General features: G+C 46.7%; 1 protein-coding gene across 1 annotated transcript in view; it reads left to right on the plus strand.

The window, feature by feature from the left end:
- The window catches only part of slc25a43 (solute carrier family 25 member 43), a 36795-nt gene that overhangs the window by 11008 nt on the left and 7392 nt on the right, over nt 1-18395 (plus strand). The window contains exons 2-4 of the mRNA XM_078211809.1: nt 2085-2326; nt 6534-6706; nt 11149-11283. Of these exons, the coding sequence (XP_078067935.1) occupies nt 2085-2326; nt 6534-6706; nt 11149-11283 (550 nt within the window). The remainder of the gene's footprint in view (nt 1-2084; nt 2327-6533; nt 6707-11148; nt 11284-18395) is intronic.

An 18395-nucleotide genomic window follows, 5' to 3' on the forward strand; every position in this document is an offset into this window, starting at 1 on the left:
CACTGAGAAACTGCAGGGGGTATTTCCCCTTCTAAAATTACAGGATTTGCATTTCAGATGTATCATTTAAAAGTGGATTATTGGTTGTGTTTGGCTGATGATCTGTACTAACAATGGAGCTTTGTTTGCTTTGTTTGCAAGAGTCTTTGGAACCCTGTCAAGATTATTGTCAGAAACCCGCCTATCCAAAAAGTGGTGCCAATTTAAAATTGTTCATCCTATTTTCAAATTCCACACCCCCCACTCTCTCCCGCGCCCCGTGGATTCATTCGTCCTCATCAGTACCACATTCCGACAGTAACTACACTCCAAAAGTGTACACTTCATTAGCTGTAAAACATTTGCAGTCATGAAAGGCGCTATAGAAATGAAAGTTTCCTTTTACCTGTGTAACCTCCCCAAGCCCGACAACCTTCTGCATCTCTCCAACTCTGGCCTCTTGATGGCCCCTGGTGTCTTAGTGCTGGAATTCCCTCCTTAAACCCCTCTGCCCCTCTCTCCTCTTTAAAGTCTCTGTTTAAAGCATACCAGTATGGCCCAGCTATTGGTCATCTGCCCTAATATCTGTTTATGTGTCTCGCTGCCAAACTTCCAGAAGTTTTGCTATGTCACAAGGCACTATATAAATGCAAGTTGTTTCCAAAACCTACTTTTGATGATGATTGGTTTAAAACAATGAATGACAGGGAGATGGGCACTTTGAACAAGCAAGCTGACCAGCCTGAACACTCCTACAAACCAAACTCTGGATTCTGCAAGGTTATTAAATTCCTTTAGTGATGCTGCTCTGGGAAGCCATGGCTGGAAATTAGGACAGGATTACCCCAGAGTATGTCAGTATTGGAGGGGATTTCCCTTTCTCCCCACCTTACACACACAGCTTTGTAAACCCCCACCTCAATTGGGACACGTCTGCAAAAAAACTGAAAGGACAAATTAGACGAATAACTCCTCCACGCACACAATTGTTTTGAGGGGAAAATGCCAGGATATATATTTGTACCCGTCCGTTTTACAAATCTTTCTGTGGAATACATTCTAATCTATGATAAACTCCTCACATGCAGAAAAGTTATAGAATCATAGAATTCCTACAGTGCAGATTCAGGCCATTCAATCCATTGAGTTTGCTCTGATGGAGCATCCCAAACCCCCTCCATGTAACCCCATGTACTTGCCCTGCTAATACCCCCCGCATCTTGGGACACTAAGGGGCAATTTAGTGTGGCTAATCCACTTAACCTGCACATCTTTGGACTATAGGAGGAAACCGGAGCACCCGGAGGAAACCCACGCAGACACTGGGAGAACGGGGCAATCGCCACACAGGCAGTGACCTAAGGCCAGAATTGAACCTGTTTCCCTGGCACTGTGAGGAAGCAGCGTTAACCATGCTGTCCATTTTTAGACCAATATGGAAGCAGAACTTTGTCACACATCAGATGGAAGAAAATTGTATGATTTTAGACAAATAAAGTAATGTGAAGTAAACATTGGCTTCAGCATTAACTGCTGAAATGCAGGAGTTCCGAGTTCTGGTTAACCTTTATTTGAGAGATGCAGTTTAACATACCATACGGCACAGAAGGAGGTCATTCAACTCGTTCTCCAATTAGACCCGCTTCCCTTCCCTCTCCCCATTACCCTGCCATATATTTCCTTTTCAAATATTTTGTCTAATTTCCTTTGATTGAATTGGGTTCCATCTATCTTCAGGCAGTGCAATCCAGATCACAACAACTTGTCGCGTTAAAGTAAAATCTCATCTTGCCTCTGGTCTTTTGGCAGTTACCTTAAAATCTGTGTGCTCTGGTTACTGGCCATTAGGGCACCGGAATCAGTTTCTCCTTATTTACTCTTGTTCATGGTTTTGAATTTCCCCCTGAGCCCTCTCCGCTCAAAGAACAACTCCAATTTCCACCCATGTCTGCACCTAACGGCTGTCCCGCATCACTGGCTTCATTCTAATGACAGGGTTTTTATTGTGCCACTAATTATTGGTGGCTCAGATTTTTAGATGGACCTAGGCTACACAAGTGAGAACTGCTACCAGCATCCCTTTTGAGACAATGTTTGTTTCCCAGGTTTGTGAGCCTCTTCATGGATGACTTTGGTCACATCTCCCATTGGAGTGCCATTGTAGCAGGAAGCCTGGCTGGGATCATGGCTGCTATCCTGACTTACCCAGCGGAGCTGATTGAGACCCGCCTGATTGTTCAGAACAGCACGGCGCCCACCTACAGAGGGATCATCCACACTTTCTTCACCATCTACACCAAGGAGGGATTCCCAGCACTTTACCGTGGGGCCTCGCTGACAGTACTGGGTAGGTAGACAAGACCTTCAATACAACAAGAAATCTCCTGTATTTGTAGATTTGCTTAGGAGCAGGAGAATTGTTGTCGTAGATATCTAGTTCATCCAAAAGATAGGGAACTCAACTATTTACGGATTCCTAGACGGACATTTTTAGGGGATTCTACAATTAACCTTTATTAATCAGTTAGAAATGGGTAGTTCAGCTGAAGCTCTCACTCTAGGTTATTGACTATCAAACCTGGTAGTGAGTGGAGACAGGGTGGGGCCTGACCTCGATTACTCCCCTACAAAATGATGGCCAACGCTCCCTGTCAATGCTGTCACATGATGACCGGCCACTTGGGCAAAGTGACTGGTATCCAGGCGGGGAGATGGGTGAAAATTGGTTAGAAATGTGTTTGGGGAAATGCAGTAATAGAAAGAAGGAACTGGAAGGGTTGTGTAACAGATACAGCTACAAGCTGTGTCATTCTGGCTGGGAGGACATGGGGGTCATGATGAGTTTGTGACCTTTAGCAAAGCTGCCTGCGGGTGGCACCACTTGAAAAGAGCTCCGAAAAAGGAGAATTGGAGAGAAGGTTAACTCTCATTTCACAGCTACCCACCCTCAATGGAGCTTTTCACAACTGGTTAGAAGTGAACATTCACAGCGCACCTACTTGGATTCTCAATCAGATTTGGGAAAGGGGAGGTGGGGGGGAGGTGGGGGGGGGGAGGTGGGGGGGGGGGGGGGGGGGGGGGGGGGCCTGCGGTGGGAAGACTCGAAGAAGAGAAAAATATGAGCGGAGAGAAAATAAAATGGGTCAGAAAGTAGGAAACCTTTTTTTAGGATTGGCTTTGACCTATTACCGGATTACTGCCCTATTTCCTGGTCCCTTGCACATTAATACATTGATTTTCAAGTTGGTACATTAGACTTGAGGTGGTTTGTCGGGGAAATTCCGGGGAATCTGGGACCTTGAGACAGAAGCACAGTGTCTTGAGAACTGTGTATTCTTTATTTCTCTGCATTTATTGGTTTATTAGCAAGTTGTTTCTGTTGCTGCAGTATAACTTCTTTAACAATGGGAGCTGTTTTCTTGTGGATAGTTACCGCCCTGGTTCAGATGTTGGGATAGGGTTGGATCTTGGATGTGTGTTGGGATTTACAGGTGGTCCCAGGATTGTGTCATGAGTGGTCCAGCGCGCAGGGACAAGAGAGGTGAACAGAAAAATGAGCAGGCTTGGAGTCCACGGCAGGAACTTTGGGTTTCCAGCGCTGTTGTGGTGGGACTCACTGTAGGAGTTTCGATACCACAGCTAAAACTCCATTGAGTTTCGGCGGGACTGGATGATCCTGACGCCAGGCGGAGCCGGAAAATCCCACCCAATAGGTTTTGCAGACATTAGCTAATTAACTCTTCAAATCCCTCCCTATCTCTGTAAATTTCTCCAGCCCTACAACCCTCCCAGGAATGTGTGTTGTTCCTCTTGTGGTTCCTCACTTGTTTAACCATTTGTGGCTGTCTCTTCAGCTGTCTAGACCCTCCCTAGACCTCTCCGTCTCTCTCACTCCTCCCTTTAAAATGTTCCTCAAAACCTTTTTTTTCTACTGTTTCATCATATATTCTAACTTGGTGCCAAGTACATGCTTGTGTAGCTCCTTTGGATTATTTTATTACGTTAAAGGCATTGGCTGAGGCTTGGCACTCGCCATCACCTTTACAAGGGCAATTAGGGATGGGCAATAAATGCTGGCCCAGCCGGCAATGGCCAAATCTCATGAATGAGTGTTTTTAAAAAAATGAAATTTGTTTTTGTAGCTAAAGAAAAATAGTGGCATTGCTTTATGTCACGATGTGAGGTGGGGAATGATGAAGAAGGAACTTGGGAGAGTGTGAGTGTGAATTTGTGGACGTGTTTTTGAAAAGTGAAGATGATTCAGAAAAACAAAATCCAAGAAGAGCAGCGTTCTGGACCCAGTGACAATGGAACTCCTCCACCTCGCCCGCCTTGTAATTGGAGCGGGCGAGGGTCCGACAACGGAAATCCCCGCTGACCTCTGGCGGTAATTGCTGGTCTCGCGTGGCCGTAAAATCCCGCCCTTAAATCTGTAGTTGGCATCCCTTGGGATTCTGACTCGCTGTAATGTACTTTTGGAATGTTCTGAAATCATGAAAGTGCTGTCAAAATGCAAGTCTTTCCCTTTCTCTATAAACTGGCAGGAAACTTGCAACCTAACCCTCGTGAAGATTTTCTAACTCCTCCCATTCATGCTTCTACGGTCAGTTATGTTTTAGTCAGTTATCCATTGACGGACTAACTGCATGAAACATTCCTCCCTAGATTAGAACAAGTAAACAAGTGAATCATATGATCTGCCAGTCAGTACAAACAGGGCAGCATCTATTCACTCGGATTGAAACATTAAACAAATATCATACAGCACTTCATCATTTACAGACCAAGATTTTTTATTTGAATTGATCACTTTTAATAATTTTATGAAAAAGGAGCAAGAGTAGACAACTCATCTCTTTGAGCCCGCTCTGCTATTCAATATGATCATGGCTAATCTAGCTCAACTCTACCATCCCGTACTATCTTCATGTCCTTTCTTAGCACAGTGGTTAGCACTGCTGCCTCACAGCAGCAGGGACCCGAGTTCTATTCCGACCTTGGGTCACTGTCTGTGTGAAGTTTGCACATTCTCCCCGTGTCTGCATGGGTTTCCTTCCAGATGTTCTGGTTTCCTCCCACAGTCCAAAGATGTGTGGGTTAGGTTGATTGGCCATGATAAATTGTCCCTTAGTGTTAGGGGGGGCTAGCAGGGTAAATGTGGGGTTAAGGCGTGGATGGGATTGTTATCGGTGCAGGCTTGATGGGCTGAATGGCCTCCTTTTGCACTGGAGGGATTCTATGATTTATTCTTTCATGGGATGTGAGTGTTGCTGGCTGGGCCAGCATTTGTTACCCATGCCTAATTGACCCCGAACTGTGTGGCTTGCTAGGCCATTTCAGAGGGCAGTTAAAAGTCAACTACTTTGCTGTGGGTCTGGAGTCACATGTAGGCCAGACCATGTAAGGATGGCAGATTTGCTTCCCGAAAGGACATTAGTGAGCCAGGTGGAGTTTTACAAAAATCAATGATAGTTTCACAATCATTGTTACTGATACTATTTTCCAATTCCAGATTTTATGAATTGAATTGTAAATTCCACCAGCTGCCATGGTGGGATTTGAACCTGAGTCCTCAAGAACATCATCTTGGTTGCTAGTGCAATGATATTACAATTATGCCGCTGCCTCTCCGAATTCCTCGATTCCCATAAAATCCAAAATTCAATGACTGGGAATTCACAGCTGTCTGGGGCAGAGAATTCCTAAAATCCACAACTCTTTGAGTGAAGAAATTTTTCCTTACCTCAGTGCTAAATGACCAACCCCTCATTGTCAGTCTGTGACTCCATATGCTAGATTTTCCAGCCAAGGGAAATATTTTAGACCCATAGAATCCCAATAGTGCAGTAGGAGGCCATTCAGCCCATCGTGCCTGCACCAACTCTCCAAAGGAGCATCCACCCAGGCCCAACCCCCGCCCTATCCTCGTAACCATTTGCTATGGCCAATCCACCTAACCTGCACATCTTTATAGACTGTGGGAGGAAACTGGAGCACCCGGAGGAAACCCACGCAGATACGGGGAGAACGTGCAAACTCCACACAAACAGTGACCCAAGGCCGGAATCGAACCCGGATCCCTGGAATTGTGAGGCAGCAGGCTAACTACTTTGCCACTGTTTCTCAGCATCTATCTTATCAAGCCCCTTATGAATTAGAAATCTTAGAAACCCTACAGCACAGAAAGAGGCGATTTGGCCCATCGAGTCTGCACCGACCACAATCCCACCCAGGCCCTACCCCCATATCCCTACATATTTACCCACTAATCCCTCTAACCTACGCAATCTAGGACACTAAGGGCAATTTTTAGCATGGCCAATCAACCTAACCCGCACATCTTTGGACTGTGGGAGGAAACCCATGCAGACATGAGGACAATGTGCAAACTCCACACAATGACCCAAGCCGGGAAGCGAAACCAGGTCTCTGGAGCTGTGAAGCAGCAGTGCTAACCACTGTGCTACCGTGCCGCCCATTGTATATGAATTGTATATGTTTCAATCAGATCACCTCTCATTCTAATCCGAGAATTCTTATACTTCCTTTTGCAGGAGCGGTGCCCTTTTCCGCAGGTTCCTTTTTGGTCTATATCAACCTGGATAAACTCTGGAATACACCCAGTGTGAAACACACTCCTCTCCAGAATTTTGGGAATGGTTGTCTGGCAGCTGGTGTTGCACAGACAGTATCCTTCCCATTTGAAACTGTAAAAAGGAAGATGCAGGTGAGTTTTGAGCTGTACCTCTACAGCTGGGGATGTGAATGGTAAACTGAGCTGTGCCTGCAATCTTCTATCTACATTGTGTTGTACCTGTTAATTCTCAGATACTTTGGACCAGTTTGCTTACTGCAAGGTTTTACCCCGGTGCCCTTATTTGCAAGATGGACAAAGGACAAACACAAGTAAAGGTTCAACAAGTTTATTAATAATAACGCTATTAACCCTTAAATTAGCCACATAAAACAAGAGGATACCCCAGATTCAAGTATACTACCCGCAAAGATGGCTTGGTTAAACTGCAGGCTCGATTCTGAGTCCCTCTGCTCCATCATCACGAAGGTGAATCTTGATGGCAGCTTCTTCCTTCCTTCTCTGGTTAGTCTTCCAAATGGTCAAGGTCGCCTCCCTCATCGAGTCTTCGTTCTTGGTGTGTCTGAAATGTGTCCCTTTATCCCCCTGCCTGCTTGCCTTTCCAGAAACTTCTCTGGCTTCCGGCCAATGAGGTCCCAGGAGAGGGTTCCAATACCCAGTGGGTTTCTTGATGTCTGCCTGGCAGGACACCAGGGTCCGTCCCCCAGGTGTCCATCTCCATGCTGTTGCTTACATGTAACCTGTTGTCAGATAAGCTAACTGCAGGAACTCTCGGTGACTGAAAGTCTGGCCCGATCTGGGCTTCTAACAATAGGCCGGTGCATTTCAGTGGGGTGCAATGATCTCCTGCTAAGTATCCGTAGAGTGCAACCACCTTTGATGGGTGGTTGATGGGTCAGGCCCAGACATGTTTGTGTATTTGTACAATTGGCCTGCCCGAGGTTTGACTGTGTTTGATTTCAATATGCCCAATTCTTTAATTTAGGATATCCAATTAAATCAGCCTTAAAACTAGGCCCTGATTATATTACCACAATTGTATGGCTGGGTACATTTCCCTGGTACCTCTAGTCAGTAACTATAGCTACTTTAGCACACTCTGATGAAGGGTCATCTAGACTCGAAACGTTGGCTCTATTTCTCTCCACAGATGCTGTCAGACCTGCTGAGATTTTCCAGCATTTTTCTGTTTTTGTTTCAGATTGCAGCATCCACAGCATTTTGTGTTTAACTTTAGCAATCCACTTTTCTTGATGCTCATTCCTCATCTTCTAAAAGCTATTAATTGCGAATTCCTCTGTCAATTTTGATAAGACCATCAGATATAGGAACAGAATTAGGCCATTCAGCCCATCGAATCTGCTCCACCATTCGATCATGGCTACTATGTTTCTCAAACCCATTCTCCCGCCTTTTCTCTGTAACCTTTGATCTCCTTACCAATCAAGAACCTACCTATCTCTGTCTTAGATGCACTCAATGACCTGGCCTCCACAGCCTTCTGTGGCCATGTATTCCATTGATTCACCACCCTCTGGCTGAAGAAATTCCTCCTCATCTCGGTTCTAAAGGGTCATCCCTTTACTCTGAGGCTGTGCCCTCCGATCCTAGTCTCTCCTACCAATAGAAACATCTTCCCCATGTCCACTCTATCCAGGCCTTTCAGTATTCTATAAGTTTCATTGAGATCCTCCCCTCACCCTCCTAACCTCCATCGGGTACAGACTAGAGTCCTCAAATGCTCCTCATACGTCAAGCCTTTCCTGGATGTGTGTATGTGTGCTCCCAGCTATGTCCACCAGTCTGCACTGTTGGCCCATTCCTCTACCCGAAGCCTGCTGCAATGGCTTTTTAAAAAAATTAAAATTAGCCACTCAATGTTTTATGAACTTGACGCTTGCTGCGTTTGCAGTAAATGATAACGTGATGTAGCTGAATCATTTCCACACTGGCGGCTGATCAGGAGGATGTGGTTCCAAGCTCGGAGCCCCTCCTTCCCTCTGATTTATAAAGTGTTTTGAAGGTCAGTCAAATCACAGCAGCCAGACAGCAGCCAGGGTTACTGTGCTGAACCAGGACCAGTAAAATCGAAATTTGCCTCATCGATGTGTTTGATGCAGGCAGGAAGTCAGATTCATTCTTTATAAAACAAAACCAATGTGGTGAACCATCGTTGGTTCCCACTAGATAGTACTGAGCCAGGGTCTGGCCAGTACTACGAGTATGTATATATGTTGTTGTTGGGGTTAGGGTTGGGCTGTTACACCTGTATTATAGTTATTATGGTACATCCCAGTCGGGCTCCGCCTCCTGGGAGAGGTATAAAGGTCACTGCTCTGTCTGGGACCCCTCAGTCTGGGATCGTGTACTATACATGGTAGCTTTGTTGTAACAGTAAATAAAATTGATGCGCGTTATCACACACGAGGCTTGAGATGCTCAAGGAAATAAAGGCTTTTATTTACTGTTACAACGAAACTACCCTGTATAGTACACGATCCCAGACTGAGGGGTCCCAGACAGAGCAGTGACCTTTATACCTCTCTCAGGAGGCGGAGCCCGACTGGGATGTACCATAATAACTATAATACAGGTGTAACAGCCCAACCCTAACCCCAACAGCAACAAATAGAACAACCCATCCCTAACCCCAACAGCAACATATATACATACTCGTAGTACTGGCCAGACCCTGGCTCAGTACTATCTGGTGGGAACCAACGATGGTTCACCACAACCAACCATCGGGTTCTCCAGTATCATAGCATCATAGAATCCCTACAGTGCAGGAGGAGGCCATTTGGCCCATCGAGTCTGCACCGATCACAATCCCACCCAGGCCCTATTCCCGTAACCCCACATATTTACCCTGCTAATCCCTGACACCAGGGTCAATTTTTAGCATGGCCAGTCAAGGTATCCCGCACATCTTTGGACTGTGGGAGGAAACTGGAGCACCCGGAGGAAACCCACGCAGGCACTGGGAGAATGTGCAAACTCCACACAGGCAGTGACCCGAGGCTGGAATTGAACCCGGGTCCCTGATGCTGAGAGTGCTAACCACTGTGCCGCCCCAAAATCTTTCAAATTTCTTTTCAAATTTTCATATTTCATATTTCTTGTCAATGCCATTTCTAAAGGCGCAGCAGAATGGAATGGTTCCTCCAGCAGTCCCTACATGGACTATCAGCACACCCATACAGGGGTAGCAATGCTTTTTTTGATATTGGGAAATATCAGGGCAGTAAACTGAAGATGTAATTGCAACTTTACAGCACTGATGCATGTACGCAACATTTTTCCCCATTACTTGGATTTGATTTATTATTATCACATGTATTAGTATACAGTGAAAAGTATTGTTTCTTGTGCGCTATACAGACAAAGCATACCATTCATAGAGAAGGAAACGAGAGAGTGCAGAATGTAGTGTCACAGTCATAGCTAGGGTGTAGAGAAAGATCAACTTAATGCGAGGTAGGTCCATTCAAAAGTCTGACGACAGCAGGGAAGAAGCAGTTCTTGAGTCGGTTGGTACGTGACCTCGGACTTTTGTAGCTTTTTCCTGACGGAAGAAGGTGGAAGAGAGAATGTCCGGGGTGCGTGGAGTCCTTAATTATGCTGGCTGCTTTTCTGAGGTAGCGGAAAGTGGAGACAGAGTCAATGGATGGAAGGCTGGTTTTTTGCGTGATGGATTGGGCTACATTCACGACCTTTTGTAGTTTCTCAAGTAGTTTAGATGTTCCAGGCAATATGACTGGGTTGAATTTCCCAGCACTGGGAGCTGAAACTGATTCTATACCAACCAACAGTACAGTGACAAACATGACTTGAATTCCCTGTCAAGTTGGCCCCAAATTATTCACTAAAGTAAAAAGAGCCCTGTGATCTGTCACTGAGCCTACAATATAATTGTAATTTAATCAGAATAATTTCCATCTAACTCGCACTCTAATTCATATGGGCAAAGCATAAATAATTCAATTGCCTACTCATTTAGGCCAAGAAATCATTCACTTGTGTTCAGCTCATCCCACTTGCTCCTGAAACCTTTCTTTGTGTTTCCTGCACATCCAGACAGTTATTTCAATTTTCCATAAGCTGGTCTCCATCCTCTGCAACCTCCTCCAGCCCATAACTCCAATTCTGGTCTCTTTGTAACTCCTCACCCCACCTCTGGCAGTCACGCCTTTTGCAGCCTGGTCCCAAAGCTCTGGAATTCCCTTTCTGAACCTCTCTGACTTTCGACATCATTTCTGCCCCTTTTCAGACTTGCTTAAAACCCCAAGGACTGAGCCCCTGGCCCACTGACCAAGCCCCTACCCCGTGGACCAAGCCCATAGACCAAGCCCCTACCCCGTGGACCAAGCCCATAGACCAAGCCCCTACCCCGTGGACCAAGCTTCTACCCCGTGGACCAAGCTCTGATCCGATTGTTCTAATGTCTTCTTCTATTCCTTGATTACGGCTCAATGGAATGCTCTGTGATATTTTGTTTCACTATAGGCGATATCTAAATGCAATTTGTGATGTTCATTCATGTTTGTGTATGAACATTTTATCTCTCATTGTAGGCACAGAGCCCCCTGCTCCCTCACTATGGAGGTGTTGATGTCCATTTTAATGGTGTTGTGGACTGCTTCAAGCAAATTATGAAGTCAAAAGGTGTCCTGAGCCTCTGGAATGGTCTCACAGCCAACCTACTGAAGGTGATAACTGTCTCTATAATCCCAGCAGTTGTTAGACGGTTGGGCAGTCGGAGAAATGTATAGATTGTGTTGCACTGCGAACATCAACATTGTCCTTGCTTTCTCGGTGCTCAAAGCAACAACTACAGGCAATAATACACTTCCCTCATCCAAATGGACATCTATTCATGAGACGGAAAAACTATCTTTTTGTTGTGTAAATTGCAGTCAGTATTTCCTGAACTGCTTCCTACTGCACAGGCTTAGAGATTAGAGTCAATCTCTCTTTCTCTTTAACTCTTCTGCTCGCTCTTGTCCTCTATCTTGCTCTCTCTCTCTCTCTCGGTCACACTCTCTCTCTCTCTCTCTCTCGGTCACTCTGTCTCTCTCTCTCTCGGTCACTCTGTCTCGCTCTGTCCTGGGCCCCCCCTCCCGTCCCGGTGGCGGCCGCCCCCACCCCCACCCCCGGTGGCCCACCCCCGGTGGCCCACCCCCGTCCCATTGGCCCCCCACCCCACCCCCGTCCCGTTGGCCCCCCCCCCCCCACCCTCGTCCCGTTGGACTCACCCCTCCCCCGTCCCGGTGGCAACCCCCCCAACCCCGTCCCGGTGGCCCCCACCCCGACCCATTTGGCACCCCCCCCGCCCCCACCCTGTCCCGTTGGACCCCCCCACCCCCCTGGTGGCACCCCACCACACACACCCCCGTGGCCCCCCCCCACCCCCGTCCCATTGGCCCCCGACCCATTGTCCCCCCCCCCACCCCGCCCCGTTGGACTCCCCCGACCCCCGTCCCAGTGGCCCGCCCCCACCCCCGTCCCGGTGCCCCCCTACCCCCTCCAGTTTGGCCCACCCCCCCCCCACCCCCGTCCCGGTGGCACCCCACCCCCATCCCGGTGAGCCCCCCCCCCCACCCCCACCCCCGTCCCATTGGCCCCCAACCCCCGTCCCGGTGGTGGCGCCCCCGCCCCCAACCCCCGTTCCGGTGGTGCCCCCCCCCCCCCAACCCCCGTCCCGGTGGTGCCCCCCCCCCCCCCCCGCCCCCAACCCCCGTCCCGGTGGTGGCCCCAACCCCAGTCCCGATGCCCCCCCACCCCCAACCCCTGTCCCGGTGCCCCCCCCCCCGCCCCCCGTCCCGGTCCCTCTCGGTCTCACTGTCCCCCTCCAAGTCTCCCTCCCTTTCGCTTTCCCCATAAGACATTCGTTAAAACTATCTCTTTCACCAAGCTAAGATATCCTCATGTGATTTGATAAATGCAACACCTCGCTGTACAAATGCAAGTTGCCATTGTAGTTACTTTTAAAATATCCCGGGAATAATTAATGCGCTGTTGTAGTTCACTGATTTATAACTATTTAAGGGAAATTTGTACATTGTATAGTATCTATTTTTTGAGATTTTAATTCTTCTGATGATGCAGCCAATGTGGTTGGTGTGAGGTTGGGTTAAGTAGGCCCCACAATCCATCCCCAGTCTGGGTTAAGTTAGCTAGCTTCAGATCTGATGGTTCTCGATACTTCATGCTTGGTTTTAACAGCCTTGGAAGAGGAGAAAGTCAGCAAGGATTCGCCATCCCTGTTGACCATCCACTGATGCCTATTGGAAGTCTGTAGGCCACTGCAAGGTCAACTCTGCCCCAGAGTGGAGCAACCAGCCAACACTCATCATCAAGGTTCAGTGTGAATAATGGCAATTTGGGCCAGCCACGGTGGGGTTTACAGAAGGTCACGAAACTCAAGACTTAATACTTTCACAAGAAACGGTGTAGGGCAGAAGATCGGAGAGCTGGGATGAAGTGTTTTTATTAAAAATTGAGGACATTTTAGGGACTGTCCAGGTGTTAGAGTCATAGAGTCAGAGGTTTGCAGCATGGAAACAAGCCCTTTGGCCCAACTTCTCCATGCCGCCCATTTTTTTAAACCCCTAAGGTAGTCCCAATTGCCTGCATTTGACCCATATCCCTCCATACCCATCTTATCCAAGTAACTGTCCAAATGCTTTTTAAAAGCCAAAACTGTACCCGCATCTACTACTATCTCTGGCAGCTTGTTCCAGACACTCACCACCCTCTATGCGAAACAATTGCCCCTCTGGACCCTTTTGTATCTCTCCCCTCTCACCTTAAACCTATGCCCTCTAGTTTTAGACTCCCCTACCTTTGGGAAAAGATATTGACTATCTAGCTGATCTGTGCCCCTCATTATTTTAGACCTCTATAAGATCACCCCTAAGCTTCCTACGCTCCAGAGAGAAAGGTCCCGGTCTATCCAGCCTCTCTTTATAACTTAATCCATCAAGTCCTGGTAGCATCCTAGTAAATCTTTTCTGCACTCTTTCTAGTTTAATAATATCCTTTCTATAATAGGGTGACCAGAACTGCACACAGTATTCCAAGTGTGGCCTTACCAATGTCTTGTACAACTTCAACAAGACGTCCCAACTCCTGTATTCAATGTTCTCACCAATGAAACCAAGCATGCCGAATGCCTTCTTCACCACTCGGCCCACCTGTGACTCCACTTTCAAGGAGCTATGAACATGTACCCCCGGATCTCTTTGTTCTATACCTCTCCCCAACGCCCTACCATTAACTGAGTAAGTCCTGCCCTGGTTCAATCTATCAAAATGCATCACCTCGCATTTATCTAAATTAAAATCCATCTGCCATTCATCAACCCACTGGCCCAATTGATCAAGATCCTGTTGCAATCCTAGATAACCTTCTTCACTGTCCACTATGCCACCAATCTTGGTGTTATCTGCAAACTTACTAACCATGCCTACTAAATTCTCATCCAAATCATTAATATAAATGACAAATAACAGTGGACCCAGCACTGATCCCTGAGGCACACCACTGGTCACAGGCCTCCAGTTTGAAAAACAACCCTCTACAACCACGCTCTGTCTTCTGTCATCAAGATGTGGAGATGCCGGCGTTGGACTGGGGTAAGCACAGTAGAAGTCTCACAACACCAGGTTAAAGTCCAACAGGTTTATTTGGTAGCAAATACCATAAGCTTTCGGAGCAAAGCTCCTTCGTCAGATGGAGTGGATATTTGTTCTCAAACAGTGCAACAGACACAGAAATCAAATTACAGAATACTGATTAGAATGCAAATCTCTACAGCCAGCCAGGTCTTAAATGTACAGACAATGTGGGTGGAGGGAGCATTCAACACAGGTTAAAGAGATGTGTATTGTCTCCAGACAGAACAGCTAGTGAAATTCTGCAAGTCCAGGAGGCAAGCTGTGGGGGTTACTGATAATGTGACATAAATCCAACATTCCGGTTTAGGCCGTCCTCATGTGTGCGGAACTTGGCTATCAGTTTCTGCTCAGCGACTCTGCGCTGTCGTGTGTCGTGAAGGCCGCCTTGGAGAACGCTTACCTGAAGATCCAAGGCTGAATGCCCGTGACTGCTGATGTGCTCCCCCACAGCAGTCACGGGCATTCAGCCTTGGATCTTTAGGTAAGCGTTCTCCAAGGCGGCCTTCACGACACACGACAGCGCAGAGTCGCTGAGCAGAAACTGATAGCCAAGTTCCGCACACATGAGGACGGCCTAAACCGGGATGTTGGATTTATGTCACATTATCAGTAACCCCCACAGCTTGCCTCCTGGACTTGCAGAATTTCACTAGCTGTTCTGTCTGGAGACAATACACATCTTTTTAACTTGTGTTGAATGCTCCCTCCACCCACATTGTCTGTGCATTTAAGACCTGGCTGGCTGTAGAGATTTGCATTCTAATCAGTATTCTGTAATTTGATTTCTGTGTCTGTTTGCACTGTTTGAGAACAGATATCCACTCCACCTGACGAAGGAGCTGTGCTCCGAAAGCTTATGGTATTTGCTACCAAATAAACCTGTTGGACTTTAACCTGGTGTTGTGAGACTTCTATTCTGTCATCAAACCAATTTTGTATCCATTTGACTACCTCACCCTGGATCCCGTGAGATTTAACCTTATGCAACAACCTACCATGTGGTACCTTGTCAAAGGCCTTGCTAAAGTCCATGTAGCCAACATCAACTGCACTGCCCTCATCTACCTTCTTGGCTACCCCTTCAAAAAACTCAATCAAATTTGTGAAACATGATTTTCCACTCACAAAGTCATGCTGACTGTCCCTAATCAGCCCTTGCGTCTCTAAATGCCTGTAGAGTTACCTTGCTCAGTAACCTTCAGAATGTATCAGCCTTGGCTCAGTGTTGGTATTCTCACCTCTTGAGCTTAAAGTCCATCGGTTTGAAAGTTTAATAGGCTAACACTTCACTGCAGTATTGAGAGTGCTGATTATGGGGGCTGTTGCTTTACAAATGAGACATGAAACCAGAGCCCTGTCTGTCGTCTTGGACAGACGTAAACATCATCCATGTGAGGAGAGCAAGTGAGGTCCACCTGGTATCCTGGAAACGATTTACCCTCAACCAACATCAATAAAACAGAAAATGCTGGAAAATCTCAGCAAGTCTGTCAGCATCTGTGGAGAGAGAATAGAGCCAATGTTTCGAGTCTGGATGACCCTTCATACGGTGACCAATGAAGGTTCCAGATGTGAAGAAGGGAATGATGGCTCCATCCAATGCTCTGTCGTTGAGAGCTTCCTCGCAGTGCAAAACTGAATCCGTATGGATCACGAGTGTCCATGATTTGGTTGCTGATCACTCTTGGATTTTGTTTACTGGTGGACAGTTACTGTCTGGATTAGAGATGGAAATAAAACCAGCCAGGGTTTGCACTCCTGTTCACTGCCCAGTGACCATCATCACCCCCCCCCCCCCCCCCCCCCCGCCCAACTGAAAAGCACGCGTCAGCTGATGAAAGCATGTTGCTTGGCTGTAATGCACATCAGAGTCGAAGAGCTTACCAACCCTTAGGAGGATTACTCAGAAATAGGCCATTCGGTCCATGGCAATGTTAATGTTCCAAGCAAGCCTCCTTCTCACCATATCCTCTTCCTTCCTCCCTCAACTGTGGAAGCAGCAAGAAACAGTAGCTTGTGGTTTTCTGTTCCTGCGCTCCCCATTTTCCCCTGTTCTCTGTAATCAGAACAGGGGACAACCCATCAGCCCCACAAACCTGTTCTGTGAAAGTTCACAGGCCGGCCAGCACAGAACTGGAAAAGACGATCAGAGGGGAGAGAGGGCAAAGGCATGGAGAGAAACAACGCCAAAATCAATCATCATGATGCAACTTGCACATTAAGGTACAAGTGTACACAGTGACCCACACGTGAGTGGCTCACCAATCTTGGGATGAAGTTCATTGCCAGAGCAGCTTTAACTGCTGTGTGAGGATTTACACTGATAGTATCCAGACACAGTTAGGTCAATATCAGGTTGTTCTGGTGTCACATCTGCAACAAGTTTTTTTAAAAATACTGCATGACCTTTGGAGTACATAGCATGGAGTTAGCAGCAAATAACATTGAATCCATTTGATTTGATTTGATTTGATTTATTATTGTCACATATATTCGTAAACAGTGAAAAGTATTGTTTCTTGCATGCTACACAGACAAAGCATACCATACATAGGGAAGGAAAGGAGAGGGTGCAGAATGTAGTGTTACAGTCATAGCTAGGGTGTAGAGAAAGATCAACTTAATGCAAGGTAAGTCCATCCAAAAGTCTGACAGCAGCAGGGAAGAAGCTGTTCTTGAGTCGGTTGGTACGTGACCTCAGACTTATGTATCTTTTTCACGAAGGAAGAAGGTGGAAGAGAGAATGTCCTGGGGTGCATGGGGTCCTTAATTATGCTGGCTGCTTTGCCGAGGCAGCAGGAAGTGTAGACAGAGTCAATGGATGGGAGGCTGGTTTGAGTGATGGACTGGGCTTCGTTCATGACCCTTTGTCGTTTCTTGCGGTCTTGTTTTCCATGAGTTGGACTAAAATCTAGAAGGTGGAATGAAGAATAATCGAGCAGGAATGTTGACAAACTGTTCTTTAATGTTGACGATGCTTTTTCTCTATTTATGTGAAGCTTCTGATCTGAGGCCTCGGTTTAGGGTTTTGCTTCTGGGTCTGGATTTTTAGCTGAGGACTCCACTTCAACAGACGCTCAACCTCACTTCCTAATGGAGTCTCGTCTAAGGCCCAAAATTCAATTTGGTTTACACATTACCATTACACCATTGTTCTTAGAGAGGAATGGGTGGTCCCATAGAAACTACAGCACAGAAACAGGTGATTCAGTCCAACTGGCCTGTACTGGTCTTTGTGCGACATATGAATCTCCTCCCATTCCCTTTGCCACATTTCAACATATCTTTCTATTCCCTTTTTTCCCTCGTGCACGTGCCTGGTTTCCTGCTAAAAGCACGTAAGCTATTTGCCTCAACCACTTCATATGAGAATAGGTTCCACATTCTAAGCACTCTGAGTAAGATAAATGTTTCCTTATTTCCCTGATGGATTTAATAGTATCCAATTTGTACTTATCCTCGGTTGAGTTCTGCCACAATTGGAAACATTCTGTCTACCCCCTTTGGGGGCCTGGAATGCGCTGCCAAGTAGGGTGGTGGAGGCGGACACGCTGACATCGTTTAAGACTTACCTGGATAGTCACATGAGCAGTCTGGGAATGAAGGGATACAAACGAATTGTCTAGTTGGACCAATGAGTGGCACAGGCTTGGAGGGCCGAAGGGCCTGTTTCCTGTGCTGTACTGTTCTTTGTACATCTACTCTGTCCAACTTATTCATAAAAGACCTCCATTGGGTCAAAAATGTTCTCTTTTCTAAAGAAAGATTACCGAAAACTATTCAATCTTTGCAGATATCTCCATTCTGGTATCATTCTTGTAAATTGTTCTTGCACTGTGTCTTTTTTTAATAATTAGGAAATCAGAACTGTGCACAGCACTCAAAGTGCAGCCTGGCTGGGGTGCGATGTGATGTAAGACAACATAACTACATGTGGGCCCTTAATAATGACAATTGGAGCAGCCCTAATCTCAAACATTGACATTCTTTGATTTATGCATAGATCTAATCTATGTTATAGAGTCGTAGAGGTTTACAGCATGGAAACAGGCCCTTCGGCCCAACTTGTCTATGCCGCTCTTTTTTTTAAACCCCAAAGCTAGTCCCAATTGCCCACATTTGGCCCATATCCCTCTATACCC

This window comes from Mustelus asterias, chromosome 4 (assembly GCF_964213995.1).
Source record: "Mustelus asterias chromosome 4, sMusAst1.hap1.1, whole genome shotgun sequence".
NCBI classification, from domain to species: Eukaryota; Metazoa; Chordata; class Chondrichthyes; order Carcharhiniformes; family Triakidae; genus Mustelus; species Mustelus asterias.